Here is a 22,264-nt window from a genome sequence, read left to right as displayed (position 1 = left end):
ACCTGCATTCCTTGGCTCCCACGCTTCTGCCACCTGCACAGCAGGGTGTACGCTCTTGGACCCTTTGTTTTCCCATCTCTTTCTTTGACCATAGCTTGGAAAGGTTTTCCCTTGTAAGGACCCGTGTGGTTAGACTGGGTTCATTTGGATAATCCAAGATGACGTCCCCATCTTAATCACATCAGCAAAGTGCCTTTTGCCCACAAGGTGACATGCGCTCAGTCTCTGGGCTTTGGGATGTGAATGCATTAGGGGGCCGTTATTCTCTTGACCACAGAGGGCGTGCAGGCATCCAGAGACAGCGGCCTTTAGGTCGCCTCCGTGTCCCTCGTCAGGTGAAGGCCTGACTGGGGCACCAAGACTGAACACAAGATATTAAGACACACTTGCAGGTAATTGGATTCTGTAAACATTTCTCGAGTATCGTCTTTGTACTAGCACTTTACTAGATCTTAGCACCGGCCATGAAGGCGATACCAACCTTGATAGAGAGGAGGAGACTGATGGGGGCGCCAGCATCTAGTGTTGAGGAACCCGTGAGGGGGTAACTTGTCATTTCAGAGGAGGTGATGTCTAAACTGGACTTTGAAGGAAGACTAGGGGTTTTCCAGGCAGACAGGCAGGGGAAAGGCATTGTAGACAGGGAACGTGCAGACACACGGAGGCGTGGACCAGCCCGGTGTGGGAGGAATCCTGAGCAGTTCGGAGTGGCTAAAGAGTGAGGTAGGCACGGGTGGTGGGAGGCTGTGTGTGAGTCCCGCGGGGGTTGGACCCAGGAGGCCTGTGTGCCAGCCCAGCAGGACTGATGTCTGTCCTGTAGGTGGTGGGAGCCATGCGAGGACTGGTGGTTACAGTGAGCACGTGGCTGGTGGAGGGAGGCATGGTTAGGCTGTCGGGCAAAGCAGACCGTGGCGAGGAGGAGGTGTTTGACATTTCCCCTTGCCCTCCAGGACCCAGTGGCGTGGCGTGCACAGCTCCTTGTGGTTTCCAGAGGGGCTGAGCCTGAAGTATTACCCGGAGTTTTACACTTTCCCCGGCTCATCTCCCACCCCCTTCCCTGTGGTCTGCTCTCCTGTCCTTTGCATTAAAGTCACGCTCTGCCCTGGAGATTTACTGGATTTTAATAAAACTCCCGGAGAGGAAAACATATGAAAAAACTGTCTTTGTTTTCTATTATGTAATAAACCTCACTTGAGTGTGTTTTGAAGGATGGAGCCATAAACCTGTTTACAGGGCGAGCTGCACCTGGGGGATGAGCCCTCGGCAGAGTTGCACTGGGGGGGACCCCAGCACTGCTGGTTATTAGCTGGTGCGGGAACAGTCAGTGCATTTCTCTGAGCCCTGGTTTCCTCGCCTCCAGAAAAGGGAGGTTGCTGGAGCCCAACAGTCTTGGTAAAGCTTGCTTAGCATAGGGGCCAAGATGCATAGTGTTTTTATTATGCTGCTGTTTTGTTTCTTACTATTATTATGCTAACGTTTGTTATAGTTTGAGAGAATTATAGGCACCTAATTCTGGATGTCCCTGCTCTGCCGTTTATGAGTCACTGGACATTTCCGACCCACTTGTAAAATGGGTCCCTTTCCTCCCAGAGCTCTGCTGAGGGCCAGACTGCATCTTCAGCTGATAGCACGGGGAACATAGAAGAAAGTGAGTGGAAGGTCGGAAGGAGCCTGGAAGAAGTTGAGCTTCGGACTGTTTTCACCTAGTCAGACATTTACGCAGCGCCTGCTAAGTGCGCTGCCTGTGTCGTGAGCTGGAAGCCCTTACCAGTCAGAAACATCACCATGCTTCCCCCTGCTCTCCTCACCACCCGCCCTCCCTTCAGCTGATTTTCCTGAACACTTAGCTCCTTCCCAGGTGCTCACTCGTAGACCTGGGAGTTTCCATGTTAAACGAGAGGCACGCGGCCTCCGCTCTCATGGGGACTGCGTTCTAACAGGAGGCAGGCGCTGGCTGGGTGATGCCACAGGTGACCTGTCCCTCGTGGGGACATACGTGGGAGGTCACAGGAGGGCAGCACACCTGGACTAGGGCTTGGACCGTCTTCCTGGAGGCAGCGGCATCCCGACAGACTTCAGGATGCACCAGGGAGTGAGCGATTAGGGGAGTATTCGAGCAGAGTGACGACCCGTGCAAAGCCCAGGAAGGGGAGAGTGAGAAGCAGGGTGGGTGGGACATGGCGTGCGAGGTGGTCCCTGGTGGGAGGCAGGGGTGTGGGGGCAGAGGAGGCCATTGTCTTCCCTCTACCAGGAACCTTCTGCAAATGATGTCATGTCTCAGAGAACTCCAGCTCAGAAATTTGGGGAGCTGGAAACTGTGCCCTCTTCAGGATGAACCACTGAAAGAGCAGGGGTGGTGATGTATCAGTTAGGTTTCGCATCATGATAAATGGCCCCACAATTAATGGCATAAACAATAACCATTCATTTGGCTTATGATTCTGTGGCTTGAGAGTGTGGGCTGGGCATATCCTGACCCTAGACCCCTCTTCACCTCTCGGCACCACCAGCGCCACCATCTCACACCTGGATGCCTGTGCCAGCCACTGCTCTGTCTCCCTGCCACCAAAGTGAACTGTCAGAGAGCAAAGGGGACCCATGGCTTCCCGTCATGTCACACAGGGGCCATGTAGCCCCTCCCTGCACTGCACGGCGACCTCCAGGGAATGCCCATCTCTCAGGTCACTTCCATGGCCCTTGTACGCACTCACTCCAGCCACAACCGCCTCCCTTGCCCCCCTCTCCCACTTCCCAGCCTTTGCCCCTGTGCACCCCTCCTGGAACCCCTTTCCCTCACAGGCTAGGCTCCCATTTGTCACATGTCAGCTCAGAGCCACCATCTCCGACAACCCTAAGGAGCCTTTCCCACTCAATGCTGTTTTCTCTGTTACATCTACTGTAATCGCTCAGCATCGTGATATTATTTCAATGAAACTTTCTTTTCCAAGCATTGGTACTATTTCTTCATATGTGGCTGGTCTGTCTGCCCCATTAGGCGGTAGCATCTTTGCCTGTGTAGTTCACGCTGGCCCAGTGCCTAGAGCTGTGCCCGGCACACAGTAGGTCCACCCAGGGAGTTGAAAGCAGAGACTGAACATTTTGTTTAGCTGTTCTGTGAGCTGCTCAGGGTGGAGATGGTCTGTTTCCTCCTGGAACCAGCGCCCACGCCCACCGTGCGACTGGCATGGGTTTGGCACAGCCAGTATCAGGGAGACCCAGCTGCCCGGCGGTTCTCTCGGGTGTTAGGCTTCCTGCAGCTTCTTGAATCCTGGAGCTTTAGAAACTGTGTGGTGTGCTGATAAGTGTTCAATAACCAAAACTCCAGGGGAAAAGAAACACCTGATTTATAGCACTTGCCACCCTCCCCCAGGGCTCCCAGCTCACCACCTCTGGGAAGTACAGGTGCGCTCTCCCTGGGGAGCTGGCAGGGGTGCTGTTTCTCCCCTGTGGGTGTGGAACAGACCCGCCCTTCCCCTGACCTTGGCCCCTTGTGGGCTGAGCTCCTGGGCCCTGCGTGGGCAGGTGAAGGTGGAGCTGTGCCCTGGGCTGGATTCCAAAGGCTGCATGCACATGACCCTCCTCTGCGTTCCTCTGTAGTTCACATTCCAGAGCTTCAGATTCTTCTAAACCCAGCCTACACCTGGCATAGCTCTGCCAGAGCCTTGTGTTTTCCATTTTGCTGGATGCCCCAGTCCTGTCCCTTGATGACTGTGGAGTGACCATTGGCTGTGGAATCCCATAGGACTGGCCTGAGTGGCCTTGGGCAGTGCACGTAGCTTCTCTCCAACTCCATGGCCAGTGGTGGCATTTAAATAAGACAGCAGTGGAAGGCGCCCCGCTCCCCTTCTGCCAGTCCCCCGCTTTCCTAATCTGGTCCTTCCCCGTGGGAAGGTCCACCTGAGAAACGGGTTTGGGAGTGGCGAAACCTGCCATTACTCTCACTGTACTAAATAAATGGCTCCATGATACATAATTCCCTCCTGATCAGGAACCCGACAGCAGAGGCATTCCAGTACCTTGCTGGGCTTGGTGAGAGCCCAGAAGGAAACATCCAGGGCTTCTGAGCTGTCAGATGGTTGTCAGGCGTTCTTCCCAGCAGGAGACGCACGCCCAGGGGAGGTCGCCTGCTGGTGGCCGGTGGGCCAGGCCTAATCTTCAGGCGTGTTTGGCTTGGCCAGAAGAGGACTTTAAAATAGTGTTTATTGAGCTGTCAGCATTTAAGAATTTCGAGATCTCTCATGAGCAGCCCAAGGTTCTGATGTCTGGAGAAATGAGAGGAAAGGGTGGCAGTGGCCGGGTCCTCCCAGGGCCACCGCACTGAGCTGGGAGGGGGCCTGCTGGAAGGGCCTAGGCTCCGCCGTTGTCCACGTCCCTGGGGCCCTGGGGGTGTTCATGCCTGTCCCCCATCTAGTCCAACCTCTTCAGGTTACTAACAGAAGGGAAACTGAGGCGGTCCAGTCCTGGAGACTCAGCCCGGAGCTCAGGCCTCCAGTGGGGTGACCCCCCCGGTGTTTCCCTCATGGGCTCAGGAGGGACAGAAAGTGTTGTGGTTTCAATTTCCCAGCTGGTTTCATCAGCAGGTTCTTTCCCAAGAAGAACCTCCCTGAAAGCTCTCCCTGTTGCTGCTGCGTTTGGCCACACACCCGCAGCGGGCTGTGGAGGCAGCTGCTCTGTGAGCCAGGGCCCCTGTTTATCTTGGGGAGAAATCTCTGGGTCGAGGCCCACTCTTCCTGAGACATCTTTTCCCACAGTCAGTGGGAAATGCTTGGATCCTGGGGCTGCCTGGTGGCCCTGAGCCAGGTGGAGAGCCCCGGGCGGCGGTGCTGGCCTCACCGGCCAGGGGCGTACGTCCGGCTCTCGAAAGGGCCTTCCTAGGACACACTGCTTACCTGTGGGTGGCCCCTGGGGTCTGTCATCAAGCACCAGTGTAGCAGATGCCACTCGCACCGGGAAATCTGTCAGAGAAGAAAAGACCCGCCCAGCCCCCCACCCCCTCCACCCCACCTCTCCCTCCCTCTCCCCTCCTTCCCCACTGCCCCCTCCCCTGTGTCTGTCAGATTCTCCCAGGCAATTTCGTCATTTAGACTGGACTCAACAGACAGGCGTGTACGGGGTATCTGGCCACTCGGCTCTTGTAGGCCAGGCTGGTGAGTTTAGGCCCTCACTGGGTCCCTGTTAGCAGGGAGAGAGAGCAAGCTTCCGGCAGCCCGGGGAGGGGGTGGCGTTGAGTCGGTGGGATAGCAAGTATTCTGTGGTCATGTGTGCACGGCAGTGGGGTGAGCCCCGATATGGCCACCCCACTTCATCCTCAGCCCGACCCCAAGGGAGGGGTGCCTGTACCATCCATGTGTACTGCCAGGGACAAGGAAACTCAGAGTTGTTACGAACCTCGCCCAAGGTCACACAGCTGTGAGTGGCAAAGCCTGTCCCCGTCTGCGCTGCTGTGTGGCTCTCAAGACTTCCGTCTGTTTCAGAAATGTCCCCTTGTGCTGTCAGGCCTGTCCCACCATAACAGTGGGCACACGGTGAATCGGGGGTGTTTCAGAGAGATGGAGCAATGAGGATAGCCTTCCTGGGGAGGCCACAGAAACTGGGCCATCCTGACAGGAAGGTGTGGGTGGTGGCAGGAGCCGGGAGGCAGGGCCGTCTCTGGGCCTGTGGGAGAATGAACACCTGACATTGTTGCTCTTGCACGGCCTCTCCAGGCCGGGGCCCGACGTGCACAGTTCAGATGTCTGGGCAGAATTCCGGCATGATTTGAGCCTCGAGGATGTTGTTACGGGCGACTGTATCCGCATGGGGGGTGCAGAGCACTTCCTGTGGGCCTCTTGGTCAGAGGAGAGCAGACCTCAGGTGGGGATGGTGGGGCACTGGCCCCTGAAGGCCTCTGAGTGGCCCAGCACGTTTCCTGCCCCATCCCTTGTGTTGGAGCCAGACCCTAGTGGAACTAAGCTTGGGCCTGGGCCCCAGGCGAGACACCGTTCCTCTCTGGGCACAGAGTTTCGGCCTATCCCGAGCCTGCTGGCCAGGGCGTCTGCAGTGTCCCTTCCTCACCAGCCCTCTGACACCCAGGTTGGGAGTGAAGCAGAAAGAATGGCCACTTGAGTCAGGGGCCCCGGCCTCCTGCCCCCCACCCTCACGTCTGAATTCCTGTGGGGGGGCAGTGAGATGGGGCAGGGGCCTGAGTGGGGGCAGTGAGAAGAGCAGTGGGGTGGGGAAGGACCCAGGAGCTGGAGTGTCCATCGTTCAGGGACCGGGCAACGCTGCCTTTGCCAGCGACCCTCACGGGGCAGGGAGTACACACTGCTGAGAGGGGTCGTGGGCATTCACCGGGGTCAGCTTGGAGGGCGGCCTGGGGAGGAGGAATGCCTGTGCGCCCAGGCCCAGGCCAGCGGTCAGCTGTGGGCCTCCGGACGCAGCCCGTCTGGCCCTGGAGGGCGCTGCTGTCTGCACAGCGTCCCTGGGAAGGCAGTTGGAACTAAGCAGGACCGATTCACTTTCATTTATTGAGGGATGGAGTGTTCATATTTTATACCTGGGAGGTCCCGCCGTGGCTCCGCCTTCTCGGAAACATCTGAGCCCGTGGTAACGTGCAGCCCTGGTGGTCCCTGCCCACGAAGGGCAGGCCAGAGGGAGATTTAGGCTGAAATGATGGTCATATAGAGCCAGTGTTTGTTAATTCATCCGACAAACAAACACTCCTGGGGCCCTGTCCTAAGCTACTGCGTCCTAGGAGATGGGAACACGGTGGGCACCACTGAGGCAAAGCCCTGCCCTCCTGCAGTTTATGCTGCATAAGGGGAGACAGGCCACAAATAAGATAAATAAGTGACATCAGCGGTGTGTCCCATGTGGTAAAGGCGGAGGGACAAAGAATCTGGGAGCAGAGCTAGGAAGTGTCGGGTGGGGCCCAGACTGGACCTTCCTGGGAGGTGACTGGGGGTGGGGGTGGGTGGGGAGGAAGCAGGAACCCAGAAGGTGCCTGCTGCACTGGTCCTCTAGCAAAAGGACTGGTTTACAAAGTGCTTCCAAAGCCAGCAGTCGTTTTTGGGGTTGCTGGGGCCATTTCACAGACACGAAGACTGAGGCAGAGAATGGAAGGGCTCATCTGTTTCACCCATGCTGGGTTGTGGTGGAGTTAGGATTCTGGCTTCGCACAAAACTGCCTGTGCAGCCGTGAGCACACACACGACACACACGACAGCCCCCACCCCCGAGCTTGGGGAAGATGGTGAAGTCATGAGCACTCAACACGGCAGACGCTTTCCCATGCCCTCCACTCCATGGTGGGGACTGGGGTGGGGCGGGGCTCCCCAGCCAGACCGGTGTCCCGACACCCCGCACGCTCCCTCTCAGGGTTTCAGCATTGCCAATCAGCTAATGTACCGTCCCCCAGCTTTCTAATCTAAAAGGAATTTGATGAGGGAAACGATAAAACAGCAGCAGAGAGCGGTTAAGGGGCTCACTCGGGGAAAGTAAATGGGCCGTATCAGACCTGAAATCACAGTGTGTGTTAAGTGGAAGATACGTAAAAAGAAAACAGTGAAAAGGTTTTAAGAGGCAGGCTAGAAACGTGGCAAGACAGGCCGATGTCTAATGGGAGGACTGGGTTTTAAAAGCCCCCCTCCCTGACTGACTCTGTGCCTGCAGAGAGGGGCCCCTCCCACATGTCATCATCTGTCCTGCCAAGGACCCCGCCCCCTCCAGAGGTAGGGATCGTCCACAATTTTAGTAATGAGGAAACAGGCTGACGTCAGGGAGTGGTGGGGTCAGGACGTGAATTCCAGCCTCTCAAGTGCAGTGGGTGTGGGGTCAGAGGTACAGGGCCACACTCCTGGCTCTGTGATCTTGAGCCAGTTACTAAACCTCTCTGGTCTCTGTTTCTGCCTCTGAAATGGGATGATAACGTTGCCTGTCTCGTGGTAGGTGGTGGTGGGGAGGGGGGTGAAGCAGAGCTGTTGGTGCCGTGCCTGGCCCGGCCGTGTAGGAAGCCCTCTGTAGGTAAGCAGCGGTCACTGTGCTCACATGGCCAGCACACAAAGGGAACTGGCTGGACTTACGTGCAGTCTCAGCTCTGCGGCGTGTCAGTGGGAGCAGCTGGCTCCCGGCCTGGGGTGGGCTGGGCAGAGGGAAGGAGCCTGTGGAGACCCCACCCCAGCCGCCCACCACAGGAAGTTTTGGGCTGGGGGAAGGAGGGTGAGCTCAGGGCTGAAGGGTCCAGGATGGCATCTCAGCCCTGCATGGATGGGTCACCTGTGAGATGTAGCACTCCCCTCCTGGCCTCTCACAGGCCAGCCATGTGTGATCAGTGACACCCCAGGAAACTGTGACCTGTCACACAGCTGTCAGCAGGTGTCCCCCAGACCAGGCTAGAGGAGGGGCTACAGCTCCATCCTGTCACAGAGAGGAGACCCCCACTGGTAGACCGACAGCCTCCAGGACCAGTCCTGGGGACCCTGGTTCCTGCACGGTCTACTGGTTTGAGAGTCCATGAGTTACTAGAGTCTGACCCAGAGCTGCCTTCTTGTGGCCACATCTGGGCCCTGGGGCTAGAGGGCCAGCGTGGTCACCAGCCCTTTGCTGCCCTCATTTTGGACAGGGCTGACCAGTGGGTCCAGACCCAGCCACTGCCCTGCCAATGGTCGGGGCCCGGGACATTTACCTGAGAGCTCAGGTGTGGCCTTTCGGAAAAGAGCACCCACTAAGATCCCTGCCCACTTCTCCTCTTGTTCAGAGGATTCATCTGAAGGTGACGGCTGGGCCTCAGCAGGCCTGGCCTCATGTGAAACACAAACATTAGAGCACCTACTAGGTGGTAGCCCAATGCTCAGCGTGACACACAGTGGGGTCGCGCCCTGTGACTGTCCCCAGTGGGCTCGCAATGTACTGGGAAGAACGATGACCACAGCACCACGCAAGAGGAAACCAGTGGGGGTCTGAACCAGGCAGAGAGCTCAAGGCAGGCTTCCCGCAGGAGGGGACACCCGGGTGAGGCAGGAGGGCGGGCTGTGTCGCTTGCGATGCAGGCCTGCGTGAGAATGAGACACAGCAAGCACCGTTTGGTGACGCTTTAGTTTATTCCATATTTGCACAGCCAGGTTCTTCTGAGGACCCTCGCTGGGTTGTGCCGGTCCCCGCAGACAGGTGGGCGTGGTCTCTGCGGGGAGAAGCTCGTGGACATCTCCTTGAATTGTGTCACTATCCCCATGAGACAGGTCTGATCACCCCATTCTACCGATTGGAATACTGAGGCTCTGACAGATGAAGGGACTTGCTTCACTGAAGGTCCCACAGCCGCAGCTCCACTCGGGCCCCTGGGCTCTCCCGTGGGCTCCTACCCGGCACATCTTTCTCTCCTCATTTAGACATCCGCCTGTTAGCAGGGCAGCCAAGAATCCAGGGTACAAGGAGAGGGTCCCGTGGTGGGCAGAGGCATCTGAAGGTCTGCTCTGAGCCCAGGCACCCCTGGGAGATGTGCTTGAAGCCCCAGCCTCCTCCCCAGAAAGGTCTACAGACACACCTCACACACACCTTCAGGACCACCCCCAGGGACGCCAGGTTGAGAAGCTCTGGCCTGAGCAAGTGATGGTGGTCGTGGATGAGACCCAGCCCCCGGCCCCAGCTGTTTGACAAGAGGGATGGGCCTCACCTGTGATGGCCCCTCTCACCCGCCCTCCACCCCTGCCTCCGGTCACCCCAGCGAGGACTCCAGCATGGCTGCCAGCGGGCGCATTCGTCTGCAAGGTGCAGGGGGGCACCGGAGGCCAGGACAGGCCCCTCAGACATCCAGCACCAGCCCAGTGACAGAGACTGCGGGGCTTCGGCCGGGCGGGGGTGGGCACAGGTCATTGGCACAGCCACACGGCACGGTTATTGAGATGGGACAGGGCATCCCACCTCCAGCCCCGCCGGAGCCTCAGTTTCTCGTCTGTGGAATGGGAATGGGGACAGCACCCACCTCGCCAGGTCCCTGTGTTTGGGATTCAAGGAGATAAGGGCCTCCCGGATGGACCCGAGCAAGCACTGGGTCACTGGCGGCCGCGGCTGCGGTCACGCGTGGGGCCCTGCGTGGAAGCGCGCCATTTTCCAGATGTGCCGCTGGCAATGCTCCACGGCGTCACACAGCTCGGCCGTCTCCTGGCTCCCGCACCAGAAGCTCGGGCCCATGACGCACTGGTCGGTGCCCAGCAGCGGCGTCCTGGGGGAGTGGCAGGCGCCCATCCTCGTGCACAGGGCCGTGGGGTCCATCATCTCCATGAGGGTCGCGATGAGCACGGGCTCGTACTCGTTCACGAAGCGGTTGCACTGGATCATGTAGGGCAGCGGCAGGATGCTGCAGCCGCCCTTGAAAGCCGCCAGGATGTTGCGCTTGGTGCTCTTGCGCTCCAGGCTGCGGGACGACACGCCGAGCAGCCGCTTGCAGCCGTTGCAGAAGGTGCCCTGGTTCTCACCATCCAGCAGCGGTGGCAGTGTGGTCACGTGGGGCCAGCGGATGTCCCGGGCCCGCCTCTGGCTGCTGCAGAGCCGGACCACCTTGCATATGTTCTCTGGGTTGACTCTGGTCACCATCTCTACGATGGAGGGGCTGTAGGTGTCCACCAAGGTGACACACTGCTGGGCGATGGCGTCGGGCATCACTGAGCATAGCCGTTCCAGGCCGTGGTTGATTAAGGCCTCCGTGCTATTGGATTCCAGCCACTGGTCCAGCTCCTGGATCACTTGCAGACACACCTCGCAGGTCAGGCCGGCCTTCATCTGGACCTCGCTCATCTTCCTTGGGGACTCCAGGGAAGGGGCCCTGTTCGTAGCAGCCACATGAGACCGGTGGGTGGGTCCCTGCGGCTCCTCACAGAAGCCTCCCAACCTGCAGGTCTCCTCTGGGCGGACAAACTTGAGTGTTCGCTCAGCTGGTGCAAGAAAGCGAAGGACGTAGATCTTGCAGAGGAGATCCAGGCTGGGCCCCAGGGACTCGCACTGCTGCTGTGTGGCCGTTTCCGCCAAGCTGGACAAGTTGGAGCCCACAGCCTCCTGGAGCCGGCTGACCAGCTGGACACAGTCCCGGCACGTGGCATCTTCAGGGATCTGTGGAGGGTGGAAACTGAGGGGCCCATTGGCCAAAAACGGGGCCACCACCTCAGATGTGTCCTCCTCGGAGAGTGGCTCCTCCACGGTGGCCGGCTGCCTCTGCAGTGGCTGGCACAGGGTGAGTGCAGCACACACCTGTGCTGGGGTGCTCTCCGGGGACCCCCGGAGCATGTTCAGGATGGCCGAGCTGTGGGCGTCCACCATCCCCTTGCATCTGGCTGAAGAGTTCTCGCTGGGGAGCCACTCACACGTCTTGGTCACCAAAGCCAGGATGTCAGTCTCCGTGGCGTTGGGGTTCAGCCCGTTGCTGGCAGCGGCCGTCACATCCAGGCACACGTCGCAGGGCAGGGACCTGGCAGTGGGCTGGCTCCACACGGCGCTGCGGCAGAGCCCCACGGCACCGCACCTGGCTGCTGCCTGCAGGTCCTGACACCACAGCGCCGAGCCATTGGCACACTCCTGGGGGCCCGAGATGGGGCTGACCAGGGCGGTTCCCAGGAGGCTGGGCAGGAGAAGCAGGGCACGGAGCATTCTGCTCGGTGACTTGGCAGCTGCAATGTATCTGGCAGCCCGGCTGCTGCTATAAACCCACGTCTCCCTCTGGGGCCCGGGCAGTTGTACCAGGGCCACGCCCTCCAGGCCGCCTCCCAAAGCCTGACTCACAGCCTGGCTTCCCCACACAGGCCTGTGGCAGTGCCCTCTGCCTGGCGCACCATTCGGCTCTTCTTCCCCTGGACTTGTTTATCAGAACCAGCCTGTATTGGAACGAAGCACATCTCAAAGGCTCCTTTCCCGGGAAGCCCCACTGCCCACTCCCGCTGCAGCAGCTGCCGGGGCTCAGTCCTGTCCCGACTTGTTGGCAGGGCTGGGTCCCCTCCTAGAATGTGACCCCCAGGGGAATTTCTGTCCCCCTCTGGGAGGTACATAGAGGCATTCCGTCCTTTGTTTCTTTCTGCCTGAAAATTACGTGAGTTCAATGCCTGGCCCACTTCTCAAGCTGCCGTTTCCTACGTTTGGCCTCTGGGGGCGCGCCTGGCCAGCTGTGCCCTGGCTGTGGCGCTCGCTGCTGCGCTGTCGGGGGGAGTCTTGTAGAACCTCATGTCTTCATCTGCCACGAGAGTACCCATCGACCCCCCAGGACTAGCCACGGGCGTGAAAACCACCAGCAGCGTGGGTTCCTGGGCCCGGGCAGTTTCTTCCTGTGGGAAACCTGGCCAAGTGTGGGCTGCAGCATGGCCCACATGCTGCATGAAGGCGTTGGTTGAAAGTACACCTACACAAAGGGGCTCGTTTCATTCCTGTCATGTGTTCTTTTTCTTCCTTAGTTTCTAGAAGAGTCCTCAGGCAAGAGTCGGCACCGGGCAGAAACACAGTTGGGTCCTGTTTATCAGATGGAGAATTCCAAAGCCAGGCTGCCTCTGGCCTGAGTTCCACATGGTCACTGTCCCCACTGGGCCGCACGAGGGCAGATGGGTCAGGGGCCTGAGGGTAGGGGCTGCCCTGGGGCCACCTGCGCCCCTCAGTGGGTGTGAGCCCCTCACGTGGTGCCCTGGCTCAGATTCTGGGGCTCCGAGTGCTCCGTGGGAGCCCCCTGCACCCCAACTTTGTGGGCCAGGCATCGAGACCCGAGATGACAGTAGCTCAGGTGGAGGAATGAGGACACGGCTGTTCCATCTGCCCTCCTCCCGCTGGGCGGGGTCAGGAAGAGCATATGGAAAACTGGATTTGCTCAGCTTATCACACCACTTCCAAGGACTGTGGTTCCTTTGGACTGGAGGCCGGGATGGCCTCTGGGACGAAGTGATACTGGGCTGTCTCAGCTGCAGGGATGGCAGCTGCGGAACGTCCTTCGTCACCAGGGCGGGGCTGAGACGTGGGCTGTTCGGATCCAGATGTGCCTGGGGCAGGCAGGTGTCGGTTCATGTCAGCACGCGTTTTACATGCCAGCTCCTTCCTCCAGTGCATCTCCTGATACTGTGGGCACCAGGCTCAATAAGCAGGAGGCCCTGCCCCGCGGCGAGAATGGCCTGTGCCTCCTGCGTGGCCCTCACGCTCCCTCACCATCTAGCCCCACGTCGCCACCTCGGGCGCCTGCCACGGAGGCTACCTTCCCAGAGGCTGGAACGTTCTCATCTTGACACCCCTTGGGCCCAGTGCCCCACAGTTGAAATACAGAATTTGTTGTTTATTTTTTAAACGTATATAGGAGCCTTTTCTTTTGGACTTTCTGATTTTTAACTTTGTATTGCAATAGTTCATGTCCACAGGAAAAGGCACACATTATAAGTGTTCAGCTTGGTGAAGGTCCACAAACTACGCCAGCACCTGGATCCAGACAAAATAACAAGAATTCCCAGCAGCCCCCAGTGACCACCGGTTTCCCCCCCCATGTCCCACCTCCTTCCTGGAACCACCAGTCTTGCTACTTGGTGTCTGACTTGTTTGGTGCAATGCTGTGTCTGTGAGATTTGTCCGTGCTGCTGTGTGGAGTTGTGGTTGGGCAGCCTCACTCTGTAGAATTCTGGGTGACTACACCCCAATTTATTTGTCTGTTCGTCCCTCAATAGGCATTTGGGTCATTTCCAGTTTGGAGCAGCACAGACAATGCTTGTGTTTGGAGGCACACGCGTGACCATCTCTACTGGGTTTTATAAAGGAGCGGAATTGCTGGGGTCAGTGTGCCATGTAGATACCGCTGTGGTGGTCCACGGTGGTCGCTCTGCCCTCAGCATCTTCTTTATTCTGATGTAATTTCAAACTTAGAGCGCAGCTGCAAAGATAGTCAAGGGGCCCCTGTGACTCCTCGGATACATCGGCGCCGTTTGCTTTGGGGTTCTCCCCGTCTCTCTCCCTCTCTCCCTCCCGCCCACCTATCTATTCTCACACACATATATTCACAGATACTTTTTCCTGACCTGTTGGGAGTAGGTTGGAGACATTGTCCCTTTACACCCAGTCTCCTAAGGACCAGGATATTCTCACATTATCACAGCGCATTTGTCACATTGAAAATTGTAATGTTGAGACAATGCTGTCGTCTAACCCACAGCCCACGTGTGTTCCCTGGGACCATACCACAGTCGAGCTGTCCCTGCGGCTTGGCACTGGGAAGGTCATTAATGTGGGGTTATTAAAATATCTCTGCTCTGTACATTCTGAGCGACGGGTACGGGCACGGAATGTGTGTTTCTGGGCACACGTGGGTGGGCATTGAGTGGAGGGCTTGTTGGCGCAGGGGTTTGTATGTGAGCAGATGCCCCCAATGACTTTCCCAAGGCGGTGGCACCAGGAGCTGTCACCCAACAGCATCACGCCACATTGCGCTGGTTTTAGTCCTGTAGAAAATGCAGGAAATGACATGACAAGTACCCATCTACCACCCACGATTTAACAAATGGCTGGGTTTGCTTATTTTTTATAAATTCCATTTATTTATGAAAGGTATTTACTTCTTCTTTCCAAGGTCAGACAAGCCTGGACACATGGGGTTAGGGGGTGGGAGGGTTGTGGGGGGAGCCCTTATCTGGAGCCCGGCTCAAGGAGGGCCAGCGGGGGCAGGGGCGCGCTTAGTCCTGTTTCAAGGAGCAACAGCTTTGAGAGGGATTCAGGAAGGGTTCAACGTTGGCCGCCCTGCTGAGGAGGCGGCAGGAGCTGGCCCTGTGTATACAGAGTGACAGGGCCATGCAGCTCCAGCCCCAGCCCGCTGGGCTTATGGCCTATGTTCTGAGATGTCTGTCCACAGAGAGCTCTGGTTCTTCTCCCATTCCTTCCGCTGCGGCCACGCCTGACGCTCCCCTGTCCCACTCCCAGGCTGCCTCTTCCTCTGTGTCCTTCTTCTGGGTGACACTGCTGTCCCCTGCCCAGGACCCACCTGCACCGCCAGGCCACGTTGGGACCTGAGGGTGGGTTTCACACAGTCACTCCTTTCACACGTATTTTCGTGGCCCCTGGGATGAGCTGGGCGCTCATTGGGGAAGAAGACAAATGAGCACCAGATATTCTGGTGTGGAGGACAGACCAGGAGCGAGGAAATGCTAAGTGACCACTTTACTGTCAGGTGATATATGTCCCGTGGATTAAGAGAAAGCGGAATAAGGGCAGGGAGGCGGGAAGCTGCCGTGAGCACTGCCCTTAGTAAAGTGGACGCCAGGAAGGAGCCCGGCAGGGGTGAGGCCCCAAGGTGGGTGCATGCTGCCCTTTGTGCAGCGGCAGGAGGCAGGGGGCGCCAGAACCTACAGACTGCAAGGCAGGACAGCGCCCCCACCCACCCCCTGCCCAGCTGCTGAGCCCCCTCAAGGAGCCACTGGCTGCTCCTGAGAAGGTGCAGGTAGGATTTATGTAAGTACTGTCTTTGTGAAGTCTGGGGGAGAGGGCACCCACGCGAGGAGCCCGAGGTCAGGGTCACAGCCTCCTCTAGGACAGCACCCCAGCCCACCGGAGAGCCCCTGGGACGCCATGCCCGGGCTGCAGAGCCAGGCCTGGGGTCCACAGCTCAGAGGCCGAGTGTGGCCTGGCAGGGCCGGCAGCGCATGGAGGCGGCCAGGGCGAGGTGAGGGCTGCCAGGGAGTGGAGTGGGAGGCCATGACTCACCCCCGAACCAGCAGGAGTGGGGGTGTGGGTGAGCCGGGCAGAGGGAAGGGGCAGGAGCCGGGCGGTGGGATCCTGGGCAGGGCTAGACGAGGGCGGTGCCGGCAGCGGAGATGGGGCTTCCCACCGAGCCAGATAAGAGCTAGATCATGAGTGTGTGAGGCCAGGGGAGCGCTGTCAGCCCTCCTCCCACAGACAGGCAGCTCAGCTTCCCTCCCCTCACACTGAGATGCGTGCGTCCCTGCAGGGATGGAGGTGGTGTTTGTAGGGCAGCAGAACCTGTAGGGTGCTTGTCATTCCACAGATGGGTGCTGTGTGTCATACAGATGGGGGCCCCTCTGCATCTCTAGTTCCAGCTGAACCGGACGCCCCCACCTGGGACTGGCCGGCCTCAGACAGGGGTCAACCCCAAGGACTCGGCTTGCCCATAACAGAGGAGAGAGACCATGCCCTTGGCCAGCACCAGCAGTGGCAGCCAGAGCCTGAGACCGCGGTGCAGGGACGGCCACCCTCGGGAGGGTCCTTCCTACATCCTTCTAGATTCTGGTGGTGACACATCAATCTCTGCCTCCCTCCTCACAGGCCTCCTCTTGTGTCTATCTCTCGTCTTGTTATGAGGACATTAGTCATTGGATTAGGGCCACCTACTCCAGTGTGACCTCATCTTAACCAGCTATACCTGCCAAGACCCTGTTTCCAAATAAGGTCACATTCCCAGGTGCTGGGGGTTAGGGCTTCAACCACACTTTTAGGGGACACCATTCTTTCCATTCACAGCATAACCTTAACCTTAACCTTTGGCTATGATTTGGCTCCAGCCTTGGCCCTGAGCAGCCTGGAGGCAGAGCGGAGCCTGCGTAGACAGCATGTGGGCTTAGGGTGAGCACTGGGAGTTGGCGGAGCACCTGTGACGTGCCCCGGACGCTGTTCATGAAGCTTTTCCTAGCACACAGCAAGGCTCCCAGGAGTGGAGCTCAGCTCTGGGACACGCAGGCTGGGGGGTGGGGTGGGGGCTTTGAAAGGCAGATCCGTGTTCCAGTTTCTCCAGCCCCACAGCCTGGGGAGGCACTGAATCTTCCAGCCGCAGTGACCCCAGCTCCAGGCACTCAGGAGCCCTGTGACATTGGAGAGGCCAAGGGTGGGTTGGGCGTCAGGACCGGAGACCAGAGAAGCCGAAGGAATGTCGGGTCTTTGGGACTGTGAGGCCCAGGGCCTCAGACACACGCCTGCAGAGCCCGGAGGCCTTGGTCCTGTTCTCAGGACACCGACACAGTGTTTCCCGTAATCAGCTGTGTTGCCTCCCTCCCGAGTCCCAGCTTCCTTCCAGCACATCCGAAAGCTCGCACAGGTGCTTTCCCACAGGTACCCTCCCCGGTGCTGGGCATGCCGGCCTCCCCGGGCCCGGCTATGCTCCGGGACCCTCTTAGCATAGCAAGGTCCACTCCACCTGCCCACCCCTGGGAGGGTGCCCGTGGGAAAGCATGTGTGTGAGCTGGCAGGGCCTCGCCTGCAGGGAAAGTAGGTTATTTCACCCCCACGGGCAAAGGGAGAAACTGGTGACATGGACAGAGTTCTCCTTACTCTATTAGAAGAGGGAAAAATAAGAAGATCTGAGAGCAAATGGCTTGTACCTTATTTTGCTTTACTTTCATGCACAGATTCAGCAGTTTTTACTGAGCACCTATTATGTGCTGAGTGCCATTCTAGGTACTGGGGATAGTTGAGATAATGAAACAGACAGAGCCCCCACGCTCCTGGAGCTCGTGGAAGAAGCAGAAATTAAACACCAGATGTAATAAACATGAGCTGTGAAATGGGAAAAGGTGATAAGTAAGGGGGAGACAGCACATGGGTTGTGGGGAGGGGTCGGGAGTGGGGGTGCTCAGGGAAATCCTGTGTTTCAACAATATTTCAGTGAAAGCCCTGACAAGGTGTAGGTGAGAGCCAGGTGGTGTCTGTGGGAGGTGTGCTGCCCGCAGAGGGACCAGCCTGTGTGAAGGTCTGAGGCAGGTGTGTGTGCAGGAACAGCAGGGAGGCCAGGATGGAAGCCGGAAGTCAGAGGCCACCGCAGGGTGCCAGGTGAGAGGCCACGGGGACCTGAGTGGCCACAGTGGGGGGCAGGCCATCGACTCTGCATCTGCCTGGAGGTAGAGCCAACAGGATGTGCTGCCTGGAATGTGGAATGTGAGAGGCAGGAGTCGGCACGCCAAGTGTTTGACCTGGCCAACTGGGGAGCCGGCCTGGAGGAGGGAGATCAGGCAGACCTGTCTGGCTGTTGTTGTGACATCCAGGTGAGAGGCAGGTAGCTGAGGCAGGGCGGGGCTCGGAGGACGGAGAAGGGACACTGGGTGGGGGAAGAGAGAGAGAGAGAGAGAGAGAGAGAGAGAGAGAGAGAGAGAGAGAGAGAGAGAACGGAAGCCCAGGCTTGCATGATGGGACAGCCAGCCCTCCTCCTAGGGAGAAGGGTGGGTTGGAAGAGGGTAAATGGTGACCACTGGATGGAGGGGACCAGGGTGACAGCCTGTGGGACTGGGCAGCTTAAACAACAGAGATTTATTCTCTCCCGGTTCTGGAGGCAGAAGTCTGAGATCTGTGTGTGGGCAGGGCTGGTTCCATCGGAGGCCGAGGCAGAGTCTGGCCTGTTCCTCTCTCCCAGCTGCTGGGGGTTTGCAGGCAATCTCGGGCGTTCCTTGGCCTGTAGTCAGACACATTACCCCAGTTTCTGCCTATGTCCCTGTGTCCAAATCCCCCTTTTATAAGGACACCAGTCATATAGGACGAAGGCCACCCTGCTCATCTTAACTAATTCCATCTGCAACTTAACCCAATCATGCCGCATCCTGAGGTTCCGGGGGTTAGGGCATTAGTATATGAATTTGGGGGGACACATTTCACTCATCACTCATTACCATCCCTGAGTATCTGACTTTTGAGGGTACATGCTGTGGATGCTGTAGGATTGCTCTCATGTGCTCAGTGCTGGGGCCACCACCCAGGGGTCACTGTGACTGTCCCTTAACCCTGGGGAGACTCCGAGGTCCCCACTGAGCATCGTGAGATGACATCTGCCTCCCCCACCCAGGGGTGGGATCCCGGCACGCAGGAGGTGCCCGTGACAAGGGGGCATGCCTCCTGTGCACCCCTGTGCCTGCACACAGCGGGGGTGCCCTGATTCAGCACCCACTGTGCCAGGCGTCACTTACCACGCCCACATGGGTCACCGCACATGCAGTGATGAGGGAGCAGACCCAGCACATGAGGACCTGTGTCCTTCCTGGCAAAGCCACCAAGCCACTTGGAATGCCAAGTCAAGAGGCTTGGGGAAACTGGGCACAGCCTGGATTGTGACAGCTAATTGCAGGCTGAGGTTTCCCGAACCTTCAGCCTAGTTGTCTCTGTGACCTGCCCCCCTACCCCACTCATCTTAACTAATTCCATCTGCTGAACTGAGGTACTGCCAGGGCTGGCCCTCCAGTGTGAAGGAGCTGGGCGAAGTCATTTCACCTGTCCTACACACGCCTGCTCTCTCAGATGAAAGCCAGGGTCCTAGAAGGACCCCCGAGGTCCTAAGGGGCTTCTGGGGCTCATCCGCGATAACTGTTATGTGCTCAGCGCTCCCCGAGAGGAGGTCACCAGGATGTGGGGGTGGAGGGCTGGACCACCTGACCGAGAGCAGGTCACACCCAGTGTCCACGCCCCCTGGCCTGCTCTAGAAGGGAGGATCCTGCCAATGCCCACTGAGGACCTAGATAAGTTTCTGGCACATGCTGAGCCTTCAGTACGGTGCCCATTTTCCCATTTTACAGATGGGACACTGAGGCTCAGAGTTCAGAGCCAGGATTTAGACCTAGCTCAGCTGACCTTGGAATCTGCACCCTTCCCTACAAGACACCCTGGCTGCCTTTTATTCCTGACTGGCTGATGTTTTAAGCCTACCCCTGCCCACCCCTCAGGGCTGTGTAAACTGTCTCGTGCTAAACAAACGTCAGAGGGGACTGCTGTCATTCATAGCCCTGGGGGGACTCTGTCCCAGCACTCAAATCTGTGGCCCTGGGCCGGAATCCGTGTCTCTGTTCTAACGAGAATTTTCTGTTACACACAGTGTGGGAGCCGTGGGAACCAGAAGGATGGGGTGAAGCCATTCCTGTAGCCCAGAGGTTGCCCCACCTCCTCAGCCCTTCCTGGGTACCCCCTCCCCATCCGTGCGGGTTCACCAGCCCCTCAAGCGGCTGTGGTGACCTGACCGTGTGCAGTAGTTGCTGGTGGCCTCATCTCAGGGGGCAGGGGCCTGAGCCCCCTCCTGGGCCACGTCACTCTGACCTCTGCCCAGGTTGCCCATTGTGGCACTAACAGCTGCCAACCTGCCTCCCCAGCCACTGGTTTGCGGAGGGTGTACCTGTGCCAGGTACCATGCCGAGGCCACCCAGGTGTGCCCGCGTGTCCTCAGCACATCCCGGAGGGGGGCACCATGCCTGTCCTATTCCAAACTGAGTCTGGGTGTGACCTGCTGCCGGTCACAGAGCTGATGACAGCTGCCCTCTGAATCCCCTCACTCTAGCTTTGGCTCCCTGGGGACACGGTCTTCCTCATGTCCCCACACTGGGTCCTGTGCAGCCCCGTGACAGCCCCGGGCAGCAGGGATTATGTGTCCTGTTCTGTGGCTGAGGAAACCAGGGCTGGCTGCCACCAGCGCGGGCCCCCGTCTTGCCATCCAGGTCACGCTCTCCTCCCTCCATCAGAGGACCTGGAAGGCGCTGGGGAGCCATGGGCGCTGCTTGAGCGCAGCAGGCCTTGCTCTGTGGGCTGGTGGGAGACTGAACCTGGCTCTCCAGTGCAGGCCGGAAGACCCCTCCTTAGCGAGCAGGCTACGGAGCGTTCGCTGGCTGAACGGCCACCAGCCGCGGTCCTGCCCCTCCCAAGCAGCTCTGACTGCCCCTGAAATCAGCCTCTTAGCAACTCTTCTCCATAGGCACCCACTTGGGGACAGCATTGTGGGTTGGGGTCCCCCAGAAGGAGACCCTGAGACAAAGCACAGAGAGCAGGTGGTGTGTGGGAGGCAAAGGAGACAACTGAGGGGAGAGGGGCCTGAACGGGACGCAGCAGCACACAGCCCACCCCCGTAAGGACGAGTCAGTCCCCAGGGGTTTATCCTCCACGCCTGTCCACCACGGGTACCGGGACAGGCCGCCCCGCCCGGGTCTCCCACAGTACCCCGAGAATCTGGCCTCCAGGGCTCCCCGCTCCATCACGGTGCGGGCACAGTGACAGGCCAGGCCAGTTGTCCTGAAGCCCTGATGTCTGAGCCCGTTCAGTGACCTAACTGTTGGTTTGGACAGAAAGGCTCTACTCTGAGGGGAAGACGCGCCGTGAGAGGGCCGAGTGGGGGAGTGGGCTGGGGACAGATGGCGCCGCTCACTCAGCTCGGGGCTCCGGAACCTTCCCGAGATGCACCGCAGCGGGAAGGATGGGGTGGGGTCCCTGAGACAGCGGCGGTGCCTGGACGGGGGCGCCGGGCTGGGTGTTGCTCAGGGACCTCACAGTGTCTTGTCTTCTCTTTCATTGTCACTTTCCACACGCAGGACCCTTTAAATCCGATCCGTCCTTCTCCAGGACGAGGGATCGCAATATCCACCCTCAGCCACTTCCCAGAAGAGAAAACTGAGGCTCAGACAGATGGAACCACCTTCCTCAAGTTAAGCCAGTGTGTGTGCACCAGTCATGTCAGATGCTGTCATTGCCATTTGTGTGTTAATCCCAGCCTGGAAAGAGTTCAGTTTCCTGTGAGGGATAGGTGCACAAGTCAGAAATAAAACCGTCCATGTACTGGGAGCACGGACTTTAAAACACGACCATCAGGGCAGCCTCTGGGGTGCTCGGGGCTCCGCAGCCAGACAGGAACCCTGGCTCCTGCCACCTGCTGGGAGGACGCTTCTGCCCATCAAAGATGGGTCCTAACACTAACACATTGCTCTTAGGAAATAATTCAACTACGGGAAACAATGTAACTGTAAGCCTGTAAGCCTGGAGGACATTAGACAGATGTTAACATTTTGTAAATGGGTTTCGGATTGTTGAAAGAAGTGAAACATCACAGACACAGCAGAGGAGGCGTTTCCGCCCCATCCCTCCCCCCACCATGTGACGTCCACAGGCGCGCCGTGTGTTCCACGCTTATCCGTGTTTTCATGGTTTTGCCATCAGCCCGTGTCGATGAATGAAGGTGCCATAGTGCTGTGTGCTTTCAATGGACACAGTGGCTCCACGCTGACTGGCTGTTTGAGGCTTGCCCTTCTTCACCCAGAGTTGTGTTTATAAACAGATCCCCATGGAGAGGTGGGATTCCACTGTAAGAACAACCCCCAGTTACCTGTTTCCCTGCAGAGGGACACTTGGTGCTTTGTTCCCGTATTTTTGTTATCATGGCCGGTCTCACAGCCAGCACCGTCACACAAGGCTTGCGGTGCACATGCGTGAGCCAGCGAGCATCCCAGGTACGGCCCTCGGGAGGCAGAGCGCTGTGTGGCCAAGGTGTGCTTCGAGCCTGGGCCGGCCAGGTGGAGAACGCTTGGACTTCAAGTTCAGATTGCTGCTT

General features: G+C 58.4%; 2 protein-coding genes across 3 annotated transcripts in view; one reads left to right on the top strand and one right to left on the bottom strand.

Annotated features, from left to right (window-relative positions):
- The window catches only part of SORCS2 (sortilin related VPS10 domain containing receptor 2), a 387,174-nt gene that overhangs the window by 172,320 nt on the left and 192,590 nt on the right, over nucleotides 1-22,264 (top strand). The window lies entirely within an intron of this gene.
- PSAPL1 (prosaposin like 1) lies at nucleotides 9,066-11,674 on the bottom strand. The gene has a single exon (XM_019748209.2). It carries the CDS (start codon nucleotides 11,614-11,616, stop codon nucleotides 10,051-10,053), a length of 1,566 nt encoding a protein of 521 aa, XP_019603768.2. The 5' UTR covers nucleotides 11,617-11,674; the 3' UTR covers nucleotides 9,066-10,050.

Source organism: Rhinolophus sinicus, linkage group LG02 (genome assembly GCF_036562045.2).
Source record: "Rhinolophus sinicus isolate RSC01 linkage group LG02, ASM3656204v1, whole genome shotgun sequence".
NCBI classification, from domain to species: Eukaryota; Metazoa; Chordata; class Mammalia; order Chiroptera; family Rhinolophidae; genus Rhinolophus; species Rhinolophus sinicus.
The sequence above is the reverse complement of the archived record's forward strand: the minus strand, read 5'-3'. Positions and strand labels throughout refer to the sequence as shown.

Excerpts from the sequence above, each read along its gene's own strand:
- PSAPL1 (XM_019748209.2), bottom strand. The coding sequence starts at position 11,616 with ATGCTCCGTGCCCTGCTTCTCCTGCCCAGCCTCCTGGGAACCGCCCTG.